Below are 24740 nucleotides of genomic sequence, written 5' to 3' on the forward strand. Positions count from 1 at the left end.
GCTGGAATGATGCCTGGCTCTGCGAACTTCAGTTCCGAACGCTGCTTGCTTCCTTTTATTGCTCGCCCATTTGTCTTTCCTCTCTCTCTGCACACCGGCTGTTTGACGGTCTTCCTTAGCTTTTAATGGGTTCTTCTGGGTTTCTTTGTTTTGTGGCTGCCTGTAAGGAGACAAATTTCAAGGTTGTATAATGTATACTGTACACACTTCGATAAAATGCACTTTGAACTTTGAATGAAGTCCGAGCTTACTCAGCCTCTCTCTCTAGGAAGGGATTTAATAGGATCTACGTGTTCCTGGTAACTTAGGGGCCAGGTCTCCTGAATGAGCAACAGCTGGAGTTTGATGCCTGAATCATTGGTGAAGTTCCTAGGCATAGTTATTTTTCAGGACAGGGAATATTGGATGTACAGTGGATTCTGGTTAATTAGGCCACATTGTGACTAGTACATTTGGACTAATTAAGCAGCTGTCCTCATATTCTGAGGCTGTGCCCTCTGGCCCTAGACACTCCAGGTCCACTCTATTTACGCATTTCAATATTCGATACTGCAGTTACTGACAAAAGTAAAACTGTGCTGAAGAAGAAAACATATTTTGGATTCTGAAGTCAGCTCAGTAACAACAAAAGCAACAACTCCCTCAGAAAGCAAACTGCTTGAGATTTGATGAAAGGGCAGCAACCAGAATTGTTAACCCCTTGTTTCTCTCCCTGCAGAGGTTACCTGAGCAGCTGAGTGTTTCCGGCATTTTCTATTTTTATTTCAGATTTTGAGCATCTGCAGGTTTTTGCACACATCTTTAATACAACATTCGTATACTGCCGATTAGATGATATTAACTTAGCTTTATTTGTCACATGTACATAGAAGCAGACAGTAATGTGCGTTGTTTACTGCAAATCAGGTCAGTGAGGATTGTACTGGTGGCAGCCACAAGCGTCACCACATTGTCAGCAGCGGGAATTGAACCTGATCTTACAGCTCGTGCAGCAATGTGTTGCACTAACTGCTCTGCTATTGTGCCGGCCTCACGTGAGAGCTAAACTACAGAGGGTCATTCAAAGTCGCAAGGAGAACAATAGCTCCAAATGGGTTACTTGCCCCGTACAACTGGCTTAGATTCAAAGTTTGACTTTCAATATATTAGAAAGAGACCACTTGGCCCATCGAGTCTATACTGGTTAGCAGAACAATACCATCCGTATATATACTACCTGCAACTCATTCTATCACACAGTCTCATTATTGCACCAGGGGTAATTTGCACTGGATAACTAATCTACAAGCTTGCACGGAATATACGAGGGGTGATTGATAAGTTCGTGGCCTAAGGTAGAAGGAGTCAATTTTAGAAAACCTAGCACATTTATTTTTCAACATAATCCCCTCTTACATTTACACACTTAGTCCAGCGGTCGTGGAGCATACGGATCCCTTCTTTGTAGAAGTCGGCGTCTTGGACCTCCAGAAGTGGTCCACAGCATGGGGTGATTGATGTTCGTGGCCTAGGGTAGAAGGAGATGAGTTATACAGCTTTCATTACTTGCACATACATTTCAACTCTTTGCGTGATTATGCAGAAAGTTTGAAGTTAATAACTCCTCCCAGGAGCTAAGCACTAGATGGCTAAACTCCAGACGGTATTGCTCTCGGGGTCTCAGGGACGATCCTCAGACAGGATAGACAAGAACAGGCCCTTCGGTCTACAATGTCTGAGCACGTGATAAAATGGTCCCAGTTTCTCTTTCCATTGCAAGTAAGGGTTACCACGGGAACTCAGTGGAAGCCGGTGATCTTAAAATACACACAGTGGCTACTTTATTAAGTACCATTTGTACCTAAAACGTAACCTCTGAGTCTATGCTTGTGGTCTTCTGCTGTTGTAGCCCACCCATTTCAAGGTTTGATGTGTTGTGCTTTCAGAGATGCTCTCTGCGCACCACGTGTGGTTGTTTGAGTTACTGTCACCTGCCTGTCAGCTTGAACCAGTCTGGTTATTCTCCTCTGACCTCTCTCATTAAGAAGGCGTTTCACCCACAGAACTGCCGCTCACTGGATGGTTTTTAGTTTCTTGCACCATTCTCTGTAAACTCCAGAGCAGAGGCTCTCAACCTGGGATCCATGGACCCCTTGCTTAATGGTCCATAGCATAAAAAAGTTTGGGAACCCCTGCTCTAGAAACTGTTGTGAGTGAAAATCCCAGCAGATCAGCAGTTACTGAGATACTCAACCCACCCTGTCTGACACCAACAATCATTCCATGATCAGAGTCACTTAGATCACATTTCTTCCCCGTTCTGATGGTTGGTCTGAACAACAACTGAACCTCTTGACCATGTCCGCATGCTTTGATGCATCGAGTTGCTGCCACCTGATTGGCTGTTTAGATATTTGCATTGCATAAATAGGTGTACCTAATAAAGTGGCCACTGAGTGTACGTTTAACAATGAATCATTCGGAGCTGCTCACTACAGCAGAAACATCGTGAGTGGTGAATTCTTCAAGTATGAAGCTTGGCAATTTTGGAATCTGTTTTCCCTCTGACACTTTGGCTAATGAGCCTATGGGGAATGCCGCGATGTTGTCATATTACCAAAGAGGGCGAGGAGGTGAGATATTATTACCATTGCTCAGAACAGACCCGCTTGTTTCTAGAGGCAACAGCAGTTTCCAAGACAGCGTTGAGCTGCAGATGTATCGTCATAAATCTTGTAGTTGTACTTTATTAGTGTAGAAATTACAAGGCTCATTGCAGTGTTCCAGTGTGTATGTAGGTGGGAGCTCGGAAACAATCTCTGTTGATGAAGTATTGATGTCAACTTTACAGATCTTCAAAGACGGCTGTGCTGGCCCGCACGCAGTCTTGTCATTGAGTTATACAGCATGTCATAGGCCTTTCAGCCCGTCTGGTCAATGCCAACCATCAGCTCTCACTTACTCCCAACTTTATTTGCCATGTACATTTACATATATTAGGAATTTGCTCTGGTGTGTTGGTGTGACACGGAACCGAAAACAATATTCATCAATTATAAAGAATAAAGATTTATATAAAAATAACACTCAAAAATTACGAAGAATAAAGAATTTGCATAGAACAGTACAGGACAGGGAGAGCCCTTCGTCCCACAATGTTGTGCTGAACCAGCTAAAATGTAATCAAAACCCCCCCCAAAATGAATCCCTTCTACCCACACAATCCACATCTCTCCATCCTCCTCAAATACATGAGGGAGATGTCTCTTAAGAGTCTCTAATGCATTTGCCTCTACCACCATACCAGGCAGCTCATTCCAGACATTCTGCATTCTTTGAGTAAAAAAAAACTTATCCCTCACATCCCCTTTGACCCAACCCCTCTCACCTTTAATGTAAGCTGTCTGGTATTAGACATCTCTACCCTGGGAAAAAGACACTTCCTGTCTCCTCTATCTCTGCCTCTCATAATGTTCTAAACCTCCATTAGATCTCTCCTTAGCCTCCGCCGCTCTAGAGAAAACAACCCAAATTAGAGAGCTAGCCTCTCCAGCTAGCTCATGCCCCTGAAACCGGGCAGAATCCCGGTAATTCTCTTCAAAGCCTCAACATCCTTCCTATAGCGGGGCGACCAGAACTGTACACAATACTCCAGATGTGCCCTAACCAGAGTTTTATAAAGCTGCGACATAACCTCTTGACTTTTGCACCCAAAACATCGACTAATAAGAGCAAGCATTCCATAAGGGATCTTAACCACCCCATCAACCTGTGTAGCCACTTTCCAGGAGCTATGAACTTGGATCCCAAGATCTCTCTGCTCAGCAACACTGTTAAGGATCTTGCAATTAATAGTGTATTGTCTCCTTGTATTTGCCCATCCAAGGTGCAATACCTCACATTTATCTGGGTTAAACTCCATCTGCTATTTCTCTGCCCGTACTTGCAAGCAACAGATCTATGTTGTGCTGAACTCTTTGCCAGTCTTCCATGCTATCTACAACTCCACCACTCTTGGTATCATCCACAACTTACTAACCCACATTTTCATCCAGGTCATTTAAACAGCAGAGATCTCAGCACAGATCCCTGTGGAACACCATGAATTACAGACCTCCAGCTCAAATAAATCACTTCAACCATTACCCTCTGCCTTCTAGAAACATAGAAACATAGACAATAGGTGCAGGAGTAGGCCATTCGGCCCATTGAGCCTGCACCGCCATTCAGTATGATCATGGCTGATCATCCAACTCAGAACCCTGTACCTGCTTTCTCTCCATACCCCCTGATCCCTTTAGCCACAAGGGCCATATCTAACTTCCTCTTAAATATAGCCAATGAACCGGCCTCAACTGTTTCCTGTGGCAGAGAATTCCACAGATTCACCACTCTCTGTGTGAAGAAGATTTTCCTCATCTCAGTCCTAAAAGGCTTCCCCTTTATCCTTAAACTGTGACCCCTCGTTCTGGACTTCCCCAACATCGGAAACAATCTTCCTGCATCTAGCCTGTCCAATCCCTTTAGAATTTTATACGTTTCAATAAGATCCCCCCTCTATGGGCAGGCCAGTTCTGAGTTCAGACTGCCAGTTCGCTGCAGACCCTATGCATCCTCATCTTCTGCATTAGCTTTGCATGAGGGACTTTGCCGAAGGTCCTACTAAAATCCATACAGGCAACATCTATTGCTCTACCTTCATCAATCTCTCGTGTCACCTTGTCAACAAAACTCAATCAAGTTGTTAAGACATGACCTGTATCGGAATCAGAATCAGAATCAGAATCAGAATCAGAATCAGAATCAGAATCAGACTTTAATCGCCAAGTACCTGTGCACATACAAGGAATTTACTTCCGGCAGATGTTCTCTCTCTGCTCATAACAATAATAATGATAAATATAAATGAAAATATAGATTATACATACAGGTAGTGCAATCCAAGTAATAGTTAGCCGACAGTTAACCGGCAGTTAACTGTTCAGCAAAGTGACCGCAGTAAGGAAAAAACTTCTCCAGTGCCTATTAGTCTTAGTCTGGAGGGATCTGAAGCGCCTGCCAGACGGAAGCAGATCAAACAGTCCGTGCGCAGGATGGGAGGAGTCCTTTATGATTTTCCCCGCCCAATCGCACAATGTCATGCTGCCTCTTCCTATAAGACCGCGGGTTTCTAAATGCTCATGTATCCTATCCCCAAGAACTTTCTCCAGCAATTTCTGATATGAGACTCACCAGTCTATAGTTCCCAGGATTTTTCCTTGTTCCCTTCTTAAATAGAGGTACAATAGCCACTCACCAGTCCCCCAGGAGAGGACACGAAGATAAAGTTAGGTTAAAGTACAGATATGGAATAAAATGTGCATAAATACATAAACACCTGCAGGTATTTATAATGTAAATTGCATTATAAACAGTAGTTCAAAGTGCCTTGGGAAGACCAGGTCGAGGAGGCGTTTGGCCATATGAAAGCCAAACACCAGGAGCTGTGCCAGCATTGAGCGGAGTGAATGATGTGAGGTGAGGTGTAGAAGCTTTGCTAGCTGTCCGCTCTGCAGAGCCTGCTCTCTCCTTGGCATTACAGGGGTACTGCAAAGGGGAGGGCCATCAGGACCTGGGCGAGGGTGTCCGATGATGAAACACTCGATGGCCCAGGTTACATCTCAGCGCATTCCAGGATGTACCTCAGCATCAATAACACCAACGTACTGTTGTTCTGCATCAGCAGTACAGTGCAATGCATAAAACAGTGCAATAAATATAAATCTTTTATATATGTACCCAGTAATTGGCAGGCGAGAAGAGGTGAAAGGTCAGAACAGGGAATAGAGGAAGAGGGGACAAGAAATTGTTCGTAGGCAGATGGATGACAGAAAAATGGGGGTCTAGACAGATTTGTCAGAGTAGATTAAAAGGTCAGCAGAACATTGGTCTGAAGGGCCTGTACTGTACTGTTCTACGTTCTGCTGTATGTCCACACAATAGGGTAGCGTAGGTATTGTCCTTTGCTTTGTAAATTTGATTGGAATGGTTGTTGCTATATGTTACACTGAGCAGGTATGGCTGAGGACGTATTTCTCCCCACATACCTGAGAGAGATCATTGTGGGGCCAGGGATGCAATGTCTACGATCTAGATCCAGATATCGGTATGAAAGATGAGCCTTAGCCAGTGCTTAGTGGTATTTGTTCCGATTTTCTTAACTTGCCTCTCCCTCTTTTATTTCTTCCCTGCAGTATGTGGCGTTTGCATCTCTCTTCTTCATCTTGATATCCATCACCACCTTTTGCCTTGAGACCCACGAAGCTTTCAACCACCTGGTGAACAGGACGGAGACGATCGTCACGGGCAACGTCACCAGCGTGGTGGAGGACGTGGAGATTGAGACGGAGGCGTTCCTCACCTACGTGGAGGGCATGTGCGTCGTCTGGTTCACCTTTGAGTTCCTGATGCGCATCCTGTTCTGCCCCGACAAGAAGGAGTTCATTAAGAACACGCTGAACATCATCGACTTTGTGGCCATCCTCCCCTTTTACCTGGAGGTCGGGCTGAGTGGACTCTCTTCCAAGGCTGCCAAGGACGTCTTGGGTTTCCTGCGCGTGGTGCGCTTCGTCCGGATCCTGCGTATCTTCAAGCTCACCCGCCACTTCATCGGGCTGCGTGTCCTGGGCCACACGCTGAGGGCCAGCACCAACGAGTTCCTCCTGCTGATCATCTTTCTGGCGCTCGGGGTCCTGATCTTCGCCACCATGATCTACTACGCCGAGAGGATAGGGGCCGACCCCGAAGACATAACGGGCAGCAGGCACACCAGCTTCAAGAACATTCCCATCGGCTTCTGGTGGGCTGTGGTAACCATGACAACCCTGGGCTACGGGGACATGTATCCGGAGACCTGGTCCGGGATGTTGGTGGGAGCTCTCTGCGCCTTGGCCGGGGTGCTGACCATTGCTATGCCGGTCCCCGTCATAGTCAATAACTTTGGCATGTACTATTCCTTGGCTATGGCCAAGCAAAAGTTACCAAAAAAGAAGAACAAGCACATTCCCCGGGCACCCCAGCCGGGCTCTCCCAACTACTGTAAGCCTGACATCAAGTCCCCACAGAGGAGTGCCCAAGGTGACTCCTGCCCTCTAGCCCAAGAGGAGATCATCGAAATAAACCGGGCAGGTAAGGCTTCTCTGTGGTTTGTAGACATCTTCGACTCTGTCTACATTCTAGCCCTGGTGGAACTTTATGGGCCAATACAGCATGGAACTAGGGTATTTGGTTTGTTGAGTCCGTACTGGCTAATAACCCCCCATTTACACTAATCCTGTGTTAAATCCATTTCCCATTCTCCACTCATAGACCTATACAATATGGAAATGGGCCCTTCGGCCCAACTTGTTCATGTTGACCAAGGCTAGTCCCACTTGCCTGCATTTGGCCAATATCCCTCTAAACCTTTTCTCTCCGTGAATGTATCCAAATGGCTCTTAAGTGTAATTGAACCTGCCTCTACCACCTCCTCAGGCAGCTCATGACACAGACGTACCATTGTTTCCTGATGCTTTTTGCCATCCAAAGATTCTTTGGAAGTCAAGAATGAGGTATAAAACTTATTGCTGATGATCGTTTCATTAAGTGTTGCAAAGTACAAAGATGGAGGAGAAGGAACGTGGTAGGAGGACAAGCAGGAGAAAGACTGAAAAACGGTCGTGGTCTTCTCATGCCAGACTACTGATAACAGAAAATTCCATTGATAAGAGTCAATCAATAAAATGGTAATATGATACCTGTCACTAAAACCAAGAAGTGTCCAGAAAAATACAAAGCCAACTGTAAATAAAAAACTCACTGAGCAATCACACGTATTAAAACCCAAACAAGCATTGTAAAGTTAAACGACAAATAACAATTCCACACCCCAGGAACAACCTCTGTGCCAGCAAACCTGATCCTTTGGCCCCCTTTGAATCTTTCTCCTCTGAACTTAAAGATATGGTATTATGTTTTGTAAGTTCAAAACAATAAAGGTAATTCAAATGAATTCAGGAGTCCAGGAATGCAGGTGTAACTTTGTCCTTACTTTTTAACGAGGCGCACACGTATCACGTGGTAATGTGGTGATGTATGCAATTTAGGTATTTTTACATATAACCTATAATTAATTATTTAAACGAAGAAGAACGCTTAAACAACATTTATACAAGACTACTCAAATAATATTGAAATTCTAAATACACAACCTATGCCATCTAGTTTTAGACCTGTTTCCGCACCCCGAGATTTGTCTTCCCACAGACAGCCACGAAACAAGGAAAATCATGGAACCAACCTGCCCGAAGATAAACATCAAGCCCTGCTTCCCAATCATACGCAAAAAAATTGTGCAAACGGCAACCAAAAAATGATTGAAAACAGAATATAAAGCACAAAAGGCACATTTCAGTATAGTTCAGTTCAATTTGGTTCAGGGGATTAAGACAGAGCAAAGATGGAGGAGCATTTTCATGGGCAAGAGAGGACATGGATGTTGTGTTTTCTGTTGCTCTGATAAACATCGTGGACATCAAGTCAAGTCAAGTTTATTGTTATTTAACTATATGCATGTATTCTGTCAAATGAGACAATATTTCTCTGAACCAGGGTATAAAGAACACAGATAACACATAATAACTTATGAAAGTAAGGATGAAATTTACGGATGGATTACACATAAACTAAAGTCTATATCACAAACACGAAAACATCTGCAGATGCTGGAAATCCAAAGCAACACACACAAAATGCTAGAGGAACTCAGCAGGCCAGGCAGCATCTATGGAAAAGAGTAAACAGTCGACGTTTCGGGCCGAGACCCTGATGAAGGGCGATGAGAGTCCTGACGAAGGGTCTCGGCCTGAAACATCAACTGTTTACTCTTTTCCATAGATGTTGCCTGGCCTGCTGAATTCCTCCAGCATTTTGAGTGTGTTGCCTAAACTAAAGTGAATAAATATTGTAGGGTACAGAACAGATTAACCAGTGACACTTTAATGCGATGCGACAGGGAGACCAGAAGCCTAACGGCTTAAAGGAAGAAGCTGTTTCCCGTCCTGACCGTTCTTGTCTTTATGCATCGGACAACCTATGCCATCTATTTTTCGACCTTTTCCCCACCCTGTGTCAATCCTTATTGAGAGATACAGTGTGGAATAAGCCCTTCTGGCTCTCTGTGCTGCACTGCTCTGCTTGCAGTGTGTAGTCCAGGTGTAGCAGTTAGCCTAGATCCGTTCGCATGTTAGCCTCACGGAGTACCAGGGTCATAAGCTGATCCAGTTCAATCCTGACCTCTAATTGAATTTATTTATTTATTGAGTTACCGCATGGAATAGCCGGCCCTTCGAGCCACACCATCCAGCAGCCCCCCGACCACCTCGATTTAACCTTAATGTGATCACGGGACAATTTACAATGCCCGGTGCGTCTTTGGACTGTGGGAGGAAGCCAGCACACCCAGTTACTGTGGCGTGTGATCTTACCAACCTCTGCGAGGTCTCACCAATTCCCTCCCCACCTTATTCTACCTTATTCTACCTTATTCCTTATTCCTTATTCCTTATACCACCTTATTCCCACCTTATTCTCACCAATTCCCTCCCCACTTATCTCACTAGATAAAACCCTCCCAACCAGTGAGCACATCTGCATGAAACACTGTAGTGGAAAAGCAGCGTCCATCATCAGAGATCCTCAGCACCCAGGCCACGGTCTCTTCTCGCTGTTGCCATCAGGTAGAAGGTACAGGAGCCTCAGGACTCACACCACCAGATTCAAGAACAGTTACTACCACTCGATCATCAGGCTCTCAAACAGAACTACACTCACTTGCCCATCTATTGAGATGCTCCCACAACCAATGATCCTACTTTAAGGACTCTTTACCTCACTATCTCACGTTCTTGTTGAGGCGATTGAGGCAGAAATTTGAAGGCAGTGGGCTGTGTTGTAGAAGTGCGGAGGATGCAGTTCAAACCCACTCCCGTCAATGCCACTCTGCCACTATGTCCTGGGGTTCCTGTTGATGCCCATCAAATTACTTCTGTTGGGGCTTCACCTAGCTGGACATGGCGAGAGCAGAATCCACTGCCTTCCTTCAATCTGTTGTCCCGTGCTCGGGTGGCACAGCACAACAGCTAGTAAGGCTTCGGCCTCATGGATCCAGCGACTATCGCTCTCTGTGCGGAGTCTCCACGTTCTCCTCGTCATGGCGCGAGTTCCTCCCGAGTGCTTCAGTTTCCTCCCGCATATCAAAGACGTGAAAGTTGAAAAGCTGGAGGCCTGGTAGCATCTATGGAAAAGTGGACAGTTGAGTTTTGGGCCTTGGCCCTTCATCAGGACTGGGAAGGGTCTCAGCCTGAAACCTTGACTGTAGACTCTTTTCCACAGATACTACCTCGCCTGCTGAGTTCCTCCAGCATTTTGTCTGTGTTGCTTGGATTTCCAGTGTCTGTAGATTTTCTCTTGTTTTTGAAGCTGGAGGAATTGTTGGGAATGTGGGGAGAATCAAATGGGACAGGGAGAGGATTAAAGTAGTTGGATGCTAGATGGTCAAATGGCCTCTTCCATCGTTCAAAGTAAATTTATCATCAAAAGACAGTACTGTGCAAAAGTGTTAGGCACATAACATCACATAGCGTCTAGCTAGTGTGTCTAAGACTCTTGCATAGTACTGTAGTAATTTTATGTATTGCACTGTACTCTGCCACAAAATAAAACAAATTTCCTGACATAGGTGAGTGATGATGAACCTGATTCTGATCTGGGTCTCTAGTGTGGACTGAGAGTGGGAAGGGGGCAGGGAGAGGGGGATCATGATTAGGAAAAGGGGAAGAGAGAGGGGAGGGAGCAGGAAGCACCAGAGTGACATTCTGGAATGAACAATAAACCAATTGTTTGGGATCAGATTACCATAAGACAAAGGAGCAGAAGTTGGCCATTCGGCCCGTCGAGTCTGCTCCACCATTTCATCATGAGCTGATCCAATCTCCCCTTTAGTCCCATTCCCATGCTTTCGCACCATAACCTTTGATGCCCTGGCTACTCAGATACCTATCAATCTCTGCCTTAAATACACCCAATGACTTAGCCTCCATTGCTGCCCGTGGCAACAAATTCCATAGATTCACCACCCTCTGGCTAAAAAAATCTTCTCGCATCTCTGTTCTGAATGGGCGCCCTGAAATCCTCAAGTCATGTCCTCTCGTACTAGACTCCCCCACCATGGGAAACAACTTTGTCACATCCATTCTGACCATGCCTTTCAACATTCGAAATGTTTCTATGAGGTCCCCCCTCATTCTTCTAAACTCCAAGGAGTACAGTCCAAGAGCGGCCAAACGTTCCTCATATGTTAACCCTCTCATTCCCAGAATCATTCTGGTGAATCTTCTCTGAACCCTCTCCAATGTCAGCACATCCTTTCTTAAATAAGGAGCCCAAAACTGCACACAGTATTCCAAGTGAGGTCTTACCAGTGCCTTATAGAGCCTCAACATCACATCCCTGCTCCTATACTCTATTCCTCTAGAAATGAATGCCAACATTGCATTCGCCTTCTTCACCACCGACTCAACCTGGAGGTTAACCTTATAAGGGTATCCTGCACGAGGACTCCCAAGTCCCGTTGCATCTCAGAACTTTGATTTCTCTCCTTGCCTGATGTCTCAGGGCTGGGTGTGCCTGTGCCTGCACCACCCCACACCACCTGCCCCCGGCTACCCATCCCACACCCCTCTTGTGGCATTCCACCTCCTAACATCATTTGCTCCTGTGTGGTTTACAAACTTGCTCTCCACCCCTCCCACCTTGACCAATACCGTACACATCTGGCACCATGTACTACCTCAAAATTAATTTTCTTGCAGGCATTTACAGGAGAATAAAGAAACACAACAGAAGTTAAGAAAAACCATAAAAAAAACTGATGACAGCCAAAGTGCAAATGAAGATGAATCATTCAAATAGTTTTAAAAAAGTAAATAAATGATACTGAATTGTAGAGTCCATGGGTTGTGGAATAAGTCCAGTTGTGAGGTGAGTGGAGTTTGAAGTTATCCACATGGGTTCAGGGGTCTGATGCTTTTAGCTTTGTAACTGTTCCTGAACCCGGTGGTGTGGCTGGTGCTTGTGAAAGGTCGCTCTGGTGCAGCCGGGCGCTCACCTGGTCCCCTTTTGCATGAGAAGTTCCCTGTGGAGAAGCGATGATTCTGAGGCAGAGTGACTCTGTCAACCAGTAAATGACTGGCAGTCCGTATCCGATTGAGCAGATCCTCTGATGGTCGGAAGGTATTAGCTATTTCCGCAAGCGATCCGATGAATTAGGGGGACAGCGTCTAAGCACAGTCGGTTCTGGTTAATTGGGCCTTCGGTTAATCGGAGCAGCCGCGTATTTGGGGCAACTCTTAAAGAACAAAAATGAATCGAGGGTGTTACTGGGACTCTCTTTGGACGGGACTCTATGCCGCTTATTTGGGACAGGAAACTTACCGAGCAGGTTATAAGTAGGGTCAGTCGCATGCACTTGTGCTGAGGGCGAAGAGTTTTTAAATAGCGTGCGTTTATGTTCAGAAAGCAGAGATCTTTGCAACAGATGGTTATGGTAACCACTTCAACAGGCGGGCTAACCAGGTGAGGAGAGCCAGCGGGCCTCGTACCCGGTGAGACAGAGACGTACCCGTCCTAGCATGCGGAGTCATCTCTGTTAGACTGGGTGGATGAGAAACACGGTGAGATCCAATGGCCAGGAAGGCCGTGGAGAGCAAAGAGCATGACCAGGTACAGAAGGCGTCATGGTCGTCCACTGCAACCAGGGAAGACCTCAGATGTGACGTCAAACTCACCCGGACTTCTGAGGTCAAGAGAGTGGAACTGTCCCAGTGCAATGGCTTATCCACTTTCAAAACTCCCCCGCACAGGTCTCCTGTCATCGTTGGAGATGATAAGACTACTACCAGTGGCATTGGTAGTGTTCTAATCTGTTCTAATTTAAATGCATAATTTTTTACTCAGTTAAACACTAGCCTGCAGATGCTAGAATTCCAAAGCAACACAAACAAAATGCTGGAGGAACTCAGCAGGTCAGGCAGCATCTGTGGAAGCGAATAAACAGTCGACGATTTGGGCTGAGACCCTTCTTCAGGACTGAGGAGGATGGTTGCGGGGGTGGGATGCCAATATAAAAAGGTGCGGGGAGGGGAAAGAGGCTAGCTAGAAGGCGATAGGTGAAGCTAGGTGGGTGGGAAAGGTCAAGGGTTGGAGAAGAAGGAACCTGATAGGGGAGGAGAGTGGACCATAGGAGAAAGGGAAGGAGGAGGGGACCCAGCGGGAAGCAGTAGGCAGGTGAGAGGAGGTAAAAGGTCAGAGTGGGGAACAGAGGGGGTGGTGGAAATTTGTTTACCGGAAGGAGAAATCAATATTCGTGCATCAGGTTGGAGCTGCCCAGACGGAATACAAGGTGTTGCTCCCTGAAGGGTGGCCTCATTTTGGCACAAGACGTGAACTGACATCTGGGAACGGGAACGGGAATGGGAATGGGAATTAAAATGTTTGGCCATCCGCTTGAGAGGAATGGAGTGGAGGAGCTCAATGAAACGGGACCCCAGTTTATGGAATCCACTGCCTTACACAATTAGCCTTATGGATCAAACAGAGCATTGGAAGTAAGAAGTAAGATTAGCTGTATTTGTCACATGTAAACTGAAACATCAAGACTCGGTGAAATGTGATGTTTGTGTTAACAACCAACATGGCCCAAGAATGGGCTGGGCGCAGCCCGCAAGAGTCACCAAGCTTCCAGCATTGACATAGCGTGCCCACAATGTACTACCTGTACACTTCTAGAATGTAGGAGAAATCGGAGTACCCAGAGGAAACACATGTAGCCATGGGGAGAACATACAAATGTGAGGTTGTCTTAGCCGGGGGTGGGACTGGGGATAAGCTCCCACTATCTATCAAAATGCTCCCAATGGCGTGTGTCTCAAATTGCCTCTGCCCCAACCAAGTCCAGCTCCTGGCCTTCACATGTGGCGAATCAGTTGTGCATTAACACTGTAGAAGTTAAGTTCGCAGAACTCGTTCTGTGATTGCTCATGGGATGGGATTGTCATTGTGAAGTCAGGCATAAAATCTCCCTTTCTAGATGCCCCCTGAGTTAAGTGTCTTGCTAAACCCTTTCATAATCCAGTTACAAATCAAACATATTGGTCGGTCTGGATAGGAAGTCGATCTCTTTCCTGAAGGAGGTTAGGAACCAGGTAGATAGCACAATAATCCAGTAGGTTCATCCTTACAGTTACTCACTGTAAGTCCTGGATTATTTAATTTGTTCATTCGTTATGTGCTGTGATGAACGACGTAGGTGATCATAGTCTTTCCTTGACCATGAACATTCTTGGCAAACTTTTCGATAGAAGCGGCTTGCCATTCTTTGCCTACTTCTGGGCAGTGTCTTTACAAGATGGGTGACCCCAGCCATTATCAATCCTCTTCAGAGATTGTCTGCCTGACGTCAGTGGTCGCATAACCAGGACTTGTGATCTGCACCGGCTGCTCATACGACCATCCACCACCTGCTCCCATGGTTTCACGTGACCCTGATCGGGGGGGAGGGGGGACGCGGGAGGCTAAGCAGGGGACCTGTAGGCTAACAGAGGGAAGGAGTGCCTTTGGTAGAGACGTATCTGCTCCCTGCCACCATATTTATTTAATTAGCTGAGTTTAAATATCCCAGCCCACATGGCTAGATTTGAACTCTCATCTGTCGATCATTAGTCTAGACTTCCAGATCATTGTCCAGTTGTATGCTGCCCTCAAATAATGAATGAGTTCCATTTTTAATGATGTCCATCAATAGATTTTATTCCTTTGTTGGGAAGGACACAAAATCATTCAATATGGTAACCACACCTCCACAGCATCGGGGTGTCACAGTAGCGTGGCTCACCGCTACTACAGCTCGGGGCGTCGGAATTCGGCGTTCAATTCCCGCGTCCTCTGTAAGCAAGTTTGTACGTTCCTTCCCGTGTGCAGGAGGGTTTCCTCCGGGTGCTCCGGTTTCCTCCCACAGTCCAAAGATGTACCAGTTAGTAGGTGAATGGGTCTTTGTAAATTGTCCTGTGATTAGGCTAGGGTTAACTCGGTGGGCGGTGCAGGTGATTGGGCCGGGGGGGGGGGGGGGCCTGTTCCACACTGTATCTCTAAATAAAATAAAGAAATAAATTCATCAAAATTAAATAAAACTGATAAGAAAAAGGAAATTACTGAAATTGGAGAGAGAGAGAGAGGAGACTAATTCTGCCAGTAGGAAATAATGTCTAAAATTATACTGGACTTATGTTTGAATTTAATAATTGGTTCATATTATTGGAGAGAATAATTCAAAAATCTGATGCACAAAGGGACTTGGGAGTCCTTGTACAGGATTCCCTGAAGGTTGAGTGTGTGGTGAGGAAGGCAAATGTGATGTTAGGATTCATTTCGAGAGGACTGGAACATGAAAGCAAGGATGTAATGTTGAGACTTTATAAAGCACTGGTGAGGCCTCACTTGGAGTATTGTGAGCAGTTTTGTGCCCCTTATCTTAAAAAGGATGTGCGGATATTGGAGAGGGTTTAAAGGAGGTTCATGAAAATGATTCCAGGATTGAATAACTTATCATCTGAGGAGGGCTTGATGGCTCTGGGCCTCTACTCACTGGAAATTCAGAAGAATGACGGGTGACCTCTTTGAAACCTATTGAATGTCGAAAGGCCTCGAGAGAGTGAATGTGGAGAGGACGTTTGCTATGGTAGGTGAGTCTAAGACCAGAGGATACAACCTGAGAGTAGAGGGGCATCCTTTTAGAACAGAGATGAGGAGAAATTTCTTTAGCCAGAGAGTGGTGACTCTGTGAAATTCATTGCCACAAGCGGCTGTGGAGGCTAAGTCATTGGGTATATTTAAGGCAGAGGTTGATTGATTAGTCAGGGCATGAAGGGATACAGGAAGAAGGCTGGAGACTGGGGCTGAGAGGGAAATGGATCAGCCATGGTGAAAGAGTGGAGCAGACTCGATGGGCACATGGCCTAATTCTGCTCCTATCTCGTATGGTCTTATGGTCTCATATGGAGGAAGGTCCATAAGTTAGGAATTCATAACCCAGGGATGGTCTGTACATAAACACTGCTATTCAGTGTCCTGATCCAGTCAGAGATTTAATTGTCTTCTAAATCAAGGAACTAACCAGGGGCAGCCCATTTAAAATTTATTGTTAAGCAGTGCGTTAGTTAATTAACAATTCTGGGAAAGACAGATAATAGTACGACAGCATTTTAAATTGAATTTGAGAGTGACTTAATAAAGTTCATATCTAAATTCTTTAATATGAACGTAGAAATCTGTGTAGGGACATCGGACAATTAGTTTAAGACCAAGTGGAAAGTAGATTAACGGAAGAGCAAATAAATTGTGCAACACACACACAAAATGCCAGAGGAACTCAGCAGGTCAGTCAGCATCTATAGGTGAAGCCAAGTGGGTGGGATCATTTTTTTCACTTTCCCCTTTTCTCTTCTTCTATTCTCCACTTTTACCACCTACCTCTTCTTCTCTCCTGCCTATCACCTCCTCCTGGTGCCCCTCTGACTTTTCCCTTTCTCCTATGGCCCACTCTCCTCTCCTATCAGATTCCTTCCTCTCCAGACCTCAATGTTTCCCACCCTACTGGCTTCACCCATCACCTTCCAGCCAGCCTCCTTCCCTTTCTGCTATTGTCCACTCTCCTCTCCTATCAGATTCCTTCTCCTCCAGCCCTTGACCTTTCCCACCCTACTGGCTTCACCTATCACCTTCAAGCTAGCCTCCTTCCCCTCCTCCCACCTTTTATTCTTGCACCTTTCCCCTTCCTTCTCAGTCCTGAAGAAGGTTCTTGGCCTGAAACGTTGACTGTTTATTCACTTCCATAGATGTTGCCTGACCTGCTGAGTTCCTCCAACATTGTATATATGTTGCTCTGGATTTCCAGCATCTGCAGAATCTCTTGTGCTTAGGATAAATTTAGTTGATATTATTGTCTTGCTGTTTGGGGTGAAGCCATAGTAAAAAATGGTGCATTTTACCGAATAGGATAACAGATTTTCAGTTTATTTCGACCCTCTGTTGGTGGCACAATATTATCAGCGCCGGACTCCGGGGTGAAGATTCCCGAGTTCGAATCCAAGTCGGTTTGAGCGTCGAGCTAGCAACCCTCGGCCTCGTAAAAACAAGAATAGCTTGCTACGGAAATACCGTCATGGCGGTGCCCCGCTGCCGAGTTGAGGGCTAGTCTTCTTCTCTTCTTCTGTTGTATAAAGACGTTACTGCCAGCGATCAGGGTTCGATTCTTGCCGCGGTCTGGAAGTAGTTTGTACTTTCCTCCCCCTGACTGGGTGGGTTTCGTCCGGGCGCTCTGGTTTCAGTGTGGTGGGGTCAGGATATGTCTCTACCAAAGAAGATATAAGACGTTGCTTCCCTTCTCTAGCCTGCAGGTCAGCCTTGGGCAAGGTGTAATACGCGGTTAGCCTCCGATGAGGTTCACGCGATACCATGGGAGCAGGTGGTGGATGGTAGTTTGAGCAACTGGTGCATGTCACAAGTTCCTGGTTATGTGACCACTGACACCAGGCAGACAACCTTTGAAAAATATTGATTATGGCGGTGGGGGAGTGGTCACCTGTCCTGTAAAATACTCACTGCCCAGAAGAAGGTGACGGCAAACCGCTTCCGTATAATAATTTGCCAAGAACAATCATGGTCAAGACCACGATCGCCCACATCATCTGACATGGCACACAGTGAATGAACGAGCAAATAAGTAACCAGTAATATTCCATAACAGTGCCAGCCCATCGTGTAGAGGCATCAGCACTGGACTTCAATGCGAGTGGTCCCAGGTTCGAATCCGGCCGAATTCCTTCCATGCTTGCCATCCACGCTGGGTTGAGTGTCCAGCTAGCAACTCAGCCTCATAAAAAACAGACAGAAATGCTAAAGAAATGGTGCGGAAAGGAATAACAACAATATTCAATAACAGAGTTTTTCCATGAATTTCCTTGTGGAATAAAGATTCCGTAGGCATAATGTTTCAACTTTATAAAACGTCATTAGTTTAAAAGAAGACCGTGAGATCATAAGACATGGGAGCAAAATTAGGCCATTCAGACCATCAAATCAGCTCTGCTCATAACGTTGCTAAAACAAGCCTGGGAGGATTTTAGAATTCAGCAAAGGGTTACCAAAAATTGATAATAATAAAAATTAGAATATAAAAATAATCTAAAAAGAGGCACAGCATTAGGTTTTAGATATTTTTCTATAGCTGTGCAAAACAGCCAGGCAGAGACAGAACCAATTACAAATATAGAAAAGGCAGAGACATCAAATTGATCTTCATGATAGCAGGCATAAAACAACAGAGAAAGATTGGGAACCAATAAATAAGTAAATTAATAATAAAATATGGAGAAATTAATTGTACTAAAAGCAAAACGATCTCTTGGCAGATGGCCCACGTTTAGTACAAGTGGTGCCGCAGGTGGACGGTTAAGAAGGCTTCTGGCACGCCGGCTTTCATTAGTACCGAAGCTGGGATTTTATGTTGCAGTTGTATTAGGTGTTGCTGAGGCTGGTTTTGGAATATTGTGTTCAGTTTTGGTCACCCTACTACAGGAGAGATTCCATTACACTGGTAAGTGTTTGATGTAGGGAATGGGTCTCGTCGCTGATTAAAACTCACATGGTGTACTGTGCATTGTCTGGATTTTTGCCCGCATTGGCTTATAAATGGGACTGAGATCTACATTTCTGTTTGCAGAATTGTTTGCAGAACATTATGCTTCCAAGGGTAGAGACGAGGGAGAGTTGGTCATGCCGCTTTACAGCCAGGTGATGTTCATGGATCCCCGTGGATAGTTTTCTCCCAGTTTGTCCAACGTAACATTGGCTGCAGTCCCCACACTGGATTTCGTGGACCACATTGGTCTCGTCCAATGGCTTGGTTTGCTCTTCTGGTCTGCAGATTACTCTCCTCGGCGTTGCTGTTGGTTTATACATGACCAAAATTCCACGTTCTTGGAATTAAAGAATTTCTAGAAGCATGGTTCCCTCCAAACAATTCTATAAACAGACACTTAGATCTGGATACCATTTATAAGCCAATGTGGGCAGAATTCCAGACAACACACAGAGTTGGCCACACAACCAATCAGCGATGAAACCCCTACCTACATCACAATGGAGTTTCAACCATTCAACTGATTGACTGGAAAGAGCGTACAGGAGTTTGAAAAGGATGTTGCTTAGACTCGAGGAACTGAGATATTGAGCGGTTTGGAGCGTTGGAGAAAATGGGGGATCTTGTAGAGGTATATGAAATCATGACGGTCTTTTCCCCCTGGGTTTGGCAATTAAAAACCGGAGGGACGGGAGATCTTGAGCGACAGACACAAAATGTTCATGTCGCTCCAGAGATCCCACCTAACCTGTTGAATTCCTCCAGCATTTTGACCGTGTTGCACAAGAACTAGGGGACATAGTTTCCAGTGCGAGGATAGAGGATTAATAGCAACTTTAGGGACAACTTTTTCACACAGCCAGTGATGAGTCTGTATATGGAATGAGCTGCTAGAAGAAGTGGTTGGGGCAGGCACATTAAGCACATTTTTGAATGATTATTTTGGATAAATATTTGGGCAATTACACGGTTAGGAAAAATTTTAGAGGAATGTGGTCCAACGTAAGCAAAATAGACTAACTTAGCGTAGCGGTTAGCGTGACACGATTACAGATTGGGGTTCCTCTGTGAGGAGTCTGTGTGTCCTCCCTGCAGGATGTCTGGGTTTCCTCTGGGTACTCAGTTCCCCCCTCCCCCACAGTCCGGAGACGTACCGGCTATGTTAATTGGCCAATGTAAATTGTTCTGTGATTAGGTTAGGGTTAAAGCGGGGTCGTCAAGGCGGTGCAGCTCCAGGAGGAGGAAGGGCCTATACCACGCTGTAACTCTAAGTAAATAAATAGATAGAAAGATAGGTAGGTTGATGGATAGGTAAATAGGTAGATTTTGGTCACCGGAGACCAGTTGGGCAGAAGGGCCTGTTTCCATCCTGTATGACTCTGTCCTAAGTTTACTGAAATAGTGGATCCATTGGTTTTGAATTTTTGGAACATCCTCACAGATTGTAAAGAGCAAATATAAATCCCACCTTCAAGAAAACATAGAACAAATAACATTGAACATTACAGCACAGGCCTTTTGGCCCACAATGTTGCGGCAACCTTTTAACCTACTCTAAGATCTATCTAACCTTTCCCTCCCAATAGGCCTGCAATTTTCTATAATCAATGTGTCTTTCTAAGAGTTTCTTAAATGCTCCTAAAGTATCTGCTTCTACCACCACCCCTGGGGCTGGCAGGACGTCCCACATACCCACCACTCTCAGTTTAAAGGATTTATCCCTAACATCCCCCTTATAATTTCCTCCATTCATCTTACAATTATGCCCCTTGGTATTAGCCATTTCCTCCCTCTGCAAAAGTCTCTGTCTATCCACTCGATCTATCCACTCCTCTTATCATCTTGTACACCTCTACTAAGTCACCTCTCATCCCCCTTCACTCCGAAGAGAAAATCCCCAGCTCACTCAAGCTATCCTGTTAAGAAATGCCCTCTAATTCAGGCAGCATTCTGGCAAATCTCCTCTGCACCCTCTCTAAAGCTTCCACGTCCTCCCTATAATGAGGTGACCAGAACTGAACACAATACTCCAAGTGCAGTCCAAAGAGAAAAACCTGAGCTCGCTCAACCTATCCTCATAAGATGTGCTCTCTAATCCAGGCAGCATCCTGGTGAATCTCCTCTGCACCCTCTCTAATCTTCCCACATCCTTCCTGTAATGAGGTGACCAGAACTGAACACAATACTCCCAAGTGTGGTCTGACCAGAGCGTTATAGAGCTGCAACCTCATCTCAAGGCCCCCGACTAATGAAGGTCAACACACCATACACCTTCTCGAAAACCCTATCAACTCATGAGAACTTTGAGGATCAATGGAAGTTTGAAATAATAGGTCAGTTAGCCTGAGGTAAGCATTAATGCTAGACTCAGCTTTTAGAGGCATGGTCGATGTGGGCTTACAAAATCACAAGGTCATGGTGGCGGCTCAACGTACATTCAGTGGCCACTTTATTAGATATTTAATAAAGTGGCCACTGAGTGTATGTTCGTGGTTTTCTGCTGCTGTAGCCCATCCACTTCGAGGTTCGATGTGTTGTGCGTTCAGAGATGCTCTTCTGCACACCGCTGTTGTAACGTGTGGTTATTTGAGTTACTGTCACCTTCCTGTCAGCTTGAACCAGTCATCTTCCTTTGACCTCTCTGGCATTTTCACCCACAGAACTGCCACTCACTGGCTTTTTTTTTTGCTTTCACACTGTAACTCTAGATACTGCTGTACGTGAAAATCCCAGCAGTTTCTGAGATACTCAAACCACCCCATCTGGCACCGACAGTCATTCCGCGGTCAAAGTCATTTGGCTTCGCCATTCTGACGTTTGATCTGAACAACAACGGAACCTCTTGACCATGTCCACATGCTTTTATGCATTGAGTTGCTGCCACAAGATTGGCTGATTAGATATTTGCGTTAATGAGCAGGTGTATTGGTGTAACTGAAGAAGTGGCTACTGAGAGTAGATACTGTATATGAATTAGAAAGCTATTTTGAGTAGTTTAAAGTTCCAACTTGCAGAGAACATTGATGGGAGCCTAGACCAATTTGCATTTTTGAAAAATATTTGCTGATTTATCACATAAAATGTTATTACACAAAAACGAGTTTAAGGATTAGGTAATATGGATTCAGGACTGGTTAATGGATAGAAAGCACAGTGTGGGACAGACACTATATTTAGTGGAGTGCTGTTAAGACTGGTGATGGATCTCAGCTTTGCAGTCGATGTTGATGACTTCACTGAGGGGGCTGAGTGAAATCTGTCCGAGTGGGCTGACGATACAATGCCTAGTGGGAAGAGGGGCAGCTGGGAGAAGGCAAAGAGGCAGCAGAGGTATAGAGACAGTGGTAACAAACAGGGTGGGTGAGTAAAAGTGAGCTGTTAGTATCATGGCAGCTGCCGTATAGGCCGTGGGAGGCAGCAACTCAGCAAGCTGGGTCTCTGGTGGTAGGAGAAGGCACTTCCTCACACAGAAGAGGTAGCTACTTTACAGAGTCAAGAATTGAGTTACCTGCTGCAAGGTAACCTTGTAGAAAAACACACGGTCACCACTTTATTCGCCACTGACTGTACGCTCGTGGTCTTCTGCTGCTGTAGATCATCCACTTCGAGGTTCGATGTGTTGTGCATTCAGAGATGCTCTTCTGCACACCGCTGTTGTAACGTGTGGTTATTTGAGTTACTGTTGCCTTCCTGTCAGCCCTAATCCTAACCTTAGTGCTTGAAGGTTTTTATAGCTGGGGGTGGTATTGGAATAAACTCCTACTGCCTATTAAATTCTCCTAATGAGGTGCACCTCAAATAGTCTCTGACAGCCAAGTCCAGCTCTTGGCCTTCATGGATAGCTTAGCTACTAAGCCTGGCGGAACCATTTCGATTGACAGGAGGAGCGGCAAAGGTGGGTTCCTGGAGCCTTTGGGTAGATGGGGCTCGTCCGCCGTGGTCGGCAGGTCATCTAGGAGAAGGAAAACTCTGATCTCAAGCCTCCGCTGCCTTGCGGCTACATCCCCTCATGAGGAAGGCTTTGGGAGTAAACCCTGAGGAAAAATCCTGACGTTGAGTTCAGTGCTGACTGGCGACTCCTGCGTAGGTGCCTAACTGTATCGGTCTCTGCCGTTCCTTTGGATTCATCCGCTGTGTGGCGAGGGGGAGCCTACTGCGTGGGCAACAGCTCGCTCTCCATGTAGACAACTAGTACGCAACATCCAGTGTTGACCCTGACCAAAGGGGGCCCTTGACGTTAACTACTGTATGAACAAGCATGGGTGAAGCCACAGTTAGAAAAGTAGATAAGGCGAATAGTTTAAACTGACAAGAGATGGGAGGTGTTGGTATTTATTTAGAGATACAACATATTAACAGGTGCTTCTGGCCCAACGAGCCCACGCTGCTCAGTGACAATTAACCTACTAACCTGTTTGTCTTTGGAAAGTGGGAGAAAACCAGAGCACCCGGAGGAAATGCAATCAAGGGGGGGGGGATGTACAAATTCCTGTAATAGCATTACGCTAACCGCCATGCTGCCATACTGCTGATAGTTAAAGCACTGCAGGTGTGTGGAATCGCAACATGTTAATATTTCAAGGTACAGCAGATGACGAGAAAAACAGATGGCATGTTAACTTTTACTTCAAGAGCTCTGGAGTGTTGGCGTAAAGATATATTGATGGAGTCGATATATGAGTTTGACGTGAGCAAACCTGGATTACAATGTGGAGTTTTGGTCTTCGAGATTAATGAAGGATGTTTAAGGAAGTGTAACACACCTGAAAGAGAGTGTAACAAAGATCCCCTTGACTGATTCCTGGAATGAGGATCAAGTTGGCTGGGTTTATATCCACTTGAGTTTGGGCGCCATGGTAACGTAGCGGTTGGCGCAAGGCTATTAAAGTTTGGGACCTCAGAGTTCGGAGTTCAAGGAGTCTCTGTACGTCTCCGGGTGCTCTGGTTTCCTCCCACAGGCCAAAGACGTACCAGATTAATTGGTCATTGTAAATTGTCCCGTGTTTAGGCTAGGGTTAAATCAGGGTTGTCGGGGGGGTTTGCTGGACAGTGCAGATCGTAGGGCTGGAAGGACCTATTCCATGTTGTATCTCTAAACTAAATAAAGCCATTGTTAGTGTTTTGAAAACAGAGACTGATCGTGTGTTGGATAGGTCCCTCCTGTTCACAAACACGAGAAAGTCTGCTGATGCTGGTAATTCAAAGCAACACGCAGAAAATGCTGGGGGAGATCAGCTGGATAGGCTGCATCTATGGAAATGAATAAACAGTCAACACGCAGAAAATGCTGGGGGAGATCAGCTGGATAGGCTGCATCTATGGAAATGAATAAACAGTCAACACGCAGAAAATGCTGGGGGAGATCAGCTGGATAGGGTGCATCTATGGAAATGAATAAACAGTCAACGTTTTGGGCGGAGACCCTCGTCAGGACTGGAAAGGGAAGGGTGGAGGCGGGCGTGGATGCTGGAATAAAGAGGTGGGGTGGGGGGGGGGGGAAGGAGGCCAACTGGAAGGTGATAAGTGAAGCCAGGTGAGTGGGAAAGGTTAAAGGCTGGTAGGAGAGGAGAAAGGAAAGGAGTAGGGGACTCTGAGGAAGTAATAGGCAGGTGAGAAGAAATAAAAGGTCAGAGTGGGGAAAAGGGGGCAGGGTGGGGTGGGGGAGGTGGATGGGATTTGTTTACCAGAAGGAGAAGGCGATACTCACGCCATAAGGTTGGAGGCTATCCAGTTGGAATATAAGGTGTTGCTGCTTCACCCTGAGGGTGGCCTCATCTTGGCCCAAGAGGAGGCCATGGACTGATGCTTTGGAGTGGGTATGGGTGTTTTGATGTCTCTGGCCGATTCGTAACTGCCCTGGAGAAGGTGACTTCCTTTGCCGTGGTCACGGGGTGAAGGTGTCCCCATGGTGCTTTCAGATCAAAGGCAATTGGGAATTGGGAAGTGTTTAGTAATTACTGTCACGTGTACCGAGATACAATGAAAAGTT

General features: G+C 45.7%; 1 protein-coding gene across 4 annotated transcripts in view; it reads left to right on the plus strand.

The window, feature by feature from the left end:
- Positions 1–24740, plus strand: part of LOC140719326 (voltage-gated potassium channel KCNC1-like) — a 182401-nt gene that overhangs the window by 63409 nt on the left and 94252 nt on the right. For all 4 annotated transcript variants that reach the window (XM_073033883.1, XM_073033884.1, XM_073033881.1 and 1 more), the window contains exon 2: positions 6213–7146. In XM_073033883.1, coding sequence (XP_072889984.1) covers positions 6213–7146 — 934 coding nt within the window. The remainder of the gene's footprint in view (positions 1–6212; positions 7147–24740) is intronic.

The sequence above is a fragment of the Hemitrygon akajei genome, chromosome 31 (assembly GCF_048418815.1).
Source record: "Hemitrygon akajei chromosome 31, sHemAka1.3, whole genome shotgun sequence".
Taxonomy (NCBI): domain Eukaryota; kingdom Metazoa; phylum Chordata; class Chondrichthyes; order Myliobatiformes; family Dasyatidae; genus Hemitrygon; species Hemitrygon akajei.